The following is a 4009-nucleotide window of genomic DNA, read 5'->3' as shown; positions in this document are numbered from 1 at the left end:
GTTATTAGTCTTATCTATAATATCTGGTGATTTATCACCTTGAAGGTTATGTTATTAGTCTTATCTATAATATCTGGTGATTCATCACATTGAAGGCTATATTATTTGTCATAAAGTGCACGACTTTGTATATTTTATTGAACCAGTCATTAAAGACCATCTCACCTACATCAACAATCATCATTTAACAAAAAGATGTGTTGAGCATTTCTAAAATAAGCTTAAGAAACCAACAAAAAAAAGTGCTAAACATTTTAGTATAGCTAACCTAAAAGCTTTGGAAACCTCGTACAAAAAAAGCAGTCTTCGAATAACTAATGTGGAAAACCTAACACTATCAGTGAAGTGCTACTCAAACCTATTGCTAAGGGCCTAATTTCAATAATTATAAGTGAATCTAAAGGAAGAGTAATTGACTATACACAATTTTCTAATGATGCTGAAAAAATGAGAACAAAAAAATCATAATATGTAGAACAGCTTCTTATTGAGAGAATCAAAAAAAAGGAAATAATATAACCTTCAAGGTGATGAATCACTAGATATAGATATGACAAATAATATAACCTTCAAGGTAATGAATCACCAGATATTATAGAGTGGTGTTTGTTTGTACATTTCTTCACCACACCATGTACAACCAAGTACAACCATAGTTATATCTCATTTACAGTGGTGTTTGTTTGTACATTTCTTCACCGGTTGTACATGGTGTAAGTACAACCATAGTTATATCTCATTTCGTATCACACCCTTTCTCCTTTACTGTTGCTAATAAAGTTTGTTTGTTACCAGAGATAGTAGAAGAGCTGCTTTCTTCAATACGTTTCAGAAATTTGTTACTCTTGCACATATCACCTTGATCCAAAACTTTATCCTTCAGTTAATTCTCGCTTGTTCTGTCATTGATAGTCATTTATTTCAGCCCAGTGATCCATGTCCATAGCATGTAAATATTTTCCTTTAATTTGTTAAATATCGTAAAAGTTTGTATTATTTAAAAGTTGCATTATTATAAAATCAACTTCACCCTAATAAATAACAATAACTCGTATTATGCCTGAAAACAATGTACAACTTACAGTCAATTCAGGAAGAGTACTGTTGTGTTTTTTTTTTTTTAATTGTTTTTGGACAGCCTTAAAATAGTTGAGAAAATTTGTTTAAATACAGACATCTTGTGTGTATTGTGAACCGAGGTGTCTATTGAAGATTTGATATGTCTCCCGTTTGAAGTGATGGGAGAACAGGCATGAATAATGTTGATGCTTAATTTTATTTCCCAAGCAAGATATTCTACACTAAATTATTATGAATTAGTCACACTATCATTCACATTTTAAAATGTGATGAAACTTAAAGAATAAAAATAGATCTGCCATATATTATTGGACGGATCTTAACATGACTGAAATGCTCAATAATTACTTTTCTTGGTGGGGGGTACAAGTAGCTCAGAGCTTTGGCTCTCAATGGAACACAAGAGTGCGACACAATTAACCTATTAAAGTCCATGAAATAATTTAAATTGACAGATTAACTTAAACTTTTTCTGTCACTGAGGGCAAGTACTTCTGCTATATTAATTTAAACTTTTATCGTCACTGGGGATGGGTATTTTTGCTAGTGGTTATATAAACTCGAGTGTAACTTAATTTAATCTTAATTTGTCTTTGGTAAATTATTTCCTAAAGCTTCATAAAACCTTATATTGGAGAAAATGTTGCTATTAAAGTTTTGGTATTCAGTTTTCTTTTATTTTCCAGAGGAGGAATGGTTCAAACTGCTGAACAGTATGAATTTGTCCACCAGGCTCTTTGCATGTTTGTTAACAGCATTCCTAATGAAGCTGGAGACTGATTTCTGGTCACTCCATATTCAGCAAATTAGACACGTGCCCGAAGCTAATGAGTCCACATCATTCCAAGCAACAACTTTGATAATACCATTTCTACCACCGTGGTCGAGATCTGTAGCTGTGAAGGCTTCACCATAAGAACTGTTTACAGAACTAACTAAATGTTTTAGCTGAAATGCTGAGTGAAACATTCTACATTCATTGTTGTAATAATGTTAGTGGATGTGCTTGTTTAACTTGGAAATCGGTACACATTTTTTTTTGTCTGTCATATGAGTATTATTACTTTCTTTAGAATTATTGTACATGTAAGAAAACCTTTTGATAATCACACATTGTCATGTGATTTACTTGACTAAAAATTTTATTGATGTACTGTGTTGTTAGAGACTGGTGAGATAGCTTTTCTTAGGACTGCACTTGTATCACCATTGACCATTCGATTACTCGCTGTAAATTGTGGGAAAACATTGCAGAAAACAATTTAATATGGTTTTATATAAAATTACTTTGTATATGACTTTCTTTCTTTTTTTTATTGTTAATTTTCTGTTGTGAGGCCAAAATAAACCGACTCACCAGTTTTGACCCGTGTTGTACAATATGTTAGTTGCTGTAAAGACCTATCAGAAACATAGTATTTTATTCATATGTGGTAGCTTTTGTTTTACAATTATGTGTTTCATCTTGTGACTGGATGTCATTGTTGTGATGGAAAAATAGGTAGTAGGAACCTTGCACTAGCATTCGTACGTGTAGTCAAATGGATAAGGCCAAGCAAAGTGATTTTTTTGTTTACCTAACCAGTAATAGGACGGTAGTTTATAATTAATGCTGGTCTCACTAAATCTTTTTAAAACTTGAACAAGATGGAATACAATTGTTCTTGAATGATCTGATCTAGTAAGTAATAACTTTTCTGTACATTGTTATTCATTTCCAACAGTTATGGGAAGAGGATCAAAGAACTAGAAGTTTTTATCCATTAACTGATCAAGCATAACTTAGATCAACTTAGAATTAAACAAAATCAGTTGGTTCACATTTTTTACACTTTTATAAGAAATCACGAGTGTTTAAGTTGTAAGCTTCCTAAGGAACTTTGATATTGATTTTACAGATCTTTATCTCACTAAAATGTACACAGTATAGTGAAACTAGTGATGCTAAGTGCAAGCAATGCAAATGTTTTAAAGCATTTACTGCTAAAGTAAGATTCTCAGTTCTGCTGGAATAAGTTAGGGTTTTCTCTGACATAAACTTATCACAATAACTTGTTCATTTTTGGGGCCTTGTTACTAGTTATCTTTAAACTTTCTAGTACGTGTTTCCAATTGTGCTATTCAGCAAACGTGTAATTTCTTTTTCCTGTCGGTTTGGTTTGAATTCAGTACGTCTTTCACATCCATATACTTGAGGACAGTGCCCAACAATTCTAGCTGGTTGTTAAGTGATTTGAAGAGAATTCCAGGAAAATACGAAGGAGAAAAGGGTTAAATCTTTTACATTTAAACCATGAACTTCTGCAAATGGTTGTCGGATACCTTTGCTGAGAAGGAAAATTAACTGATGGAAACTTTGATTGGCTCTACTAGAGCCACACTGTATGTATGTAGAGTCACTGCATTCCTTAATTACATACTGAATATTTGGTTATGCTGCATGAACGGTTTAAGCTCCTTCAGTTGAAGTTCTGGAGTTTTAAAATGCTTTTAACTTTCATGAAGACATCATGCACCTGTTACTTTGATGTAACTGGAAATATTTATCATGGATCATGATAATATACTTTAAGGTTTCTCAAGGGAATCTTGATTAAAGCTATTATTTTTTTACATCTCTTGCAAGTTTCAACCACAGTATTTGATGAGTGATACCTTTTTCATGTTGACCATTCTTTTTTTCTATGCTGTCCATTCCTTTTTTTTTATCCATGATTTCAACATTCTAGAATCTGAGGTTCAAGACTACCATAATTTATTCTGAAGGATTTTACCATGAACCAAATGCTTCATCTCTTATAGCACAAAGGAAGTTGGGATTAATTGCTTGGAATAAAGCAATGTAAAATAACTGTGCTGACATATAGGATAAATTGTGATCGGGAATACCATCGATATATATATATATATATATATATATATATATATA

The 4009-nt window shown here is 32.1% G+C and overlaps 1 protein-coding gene across 1 annotated transcript in view; it reads left to right on the top strand.

Moving 5' to 3' along the window:
- LOC106462506 (receptor-type tyrosine-protein phosphatase R-like) overlaps positions 1 to 3980 on the top strand; it is a 65102-nt gene extending 61122 nt beyond the window's left edge. The window contains exon 16 of the mRNA XM_022389791.1: positions 1767 to 3980. Coding sequence (XP_022245499.1) covers positions 1767 to 1860 — 94 coding nt within the window. The 3' untranslated portion in view covers positions 1861 to 3980. The remainder of the gene's footprint in view (positions 1 to 1766) is intronic.
- Positions 3981 to 4009: the final 29 nt, after the last annotated feature.

This window comes from Limulus polyphemus, unplaced genomic scaffold, assembly GCF_000517525.1.
Source record: "Limulus polyphemus unplaced genomic scaffold, Limulus_polyphemus-2.1.2 Scaffold1186, whole genome shotgun sequence".
Lineage (NCBI taxonomy): Eukaryota > Metazoa > Arthropoda > Merostomata > Xiphosura > Limulidae > Limulus > Limulus polyphemus.
Note: the sequence above shows the minus strand (reverse complement) of the source record. Positions and strands in the feature narration are given on the sequence as shown.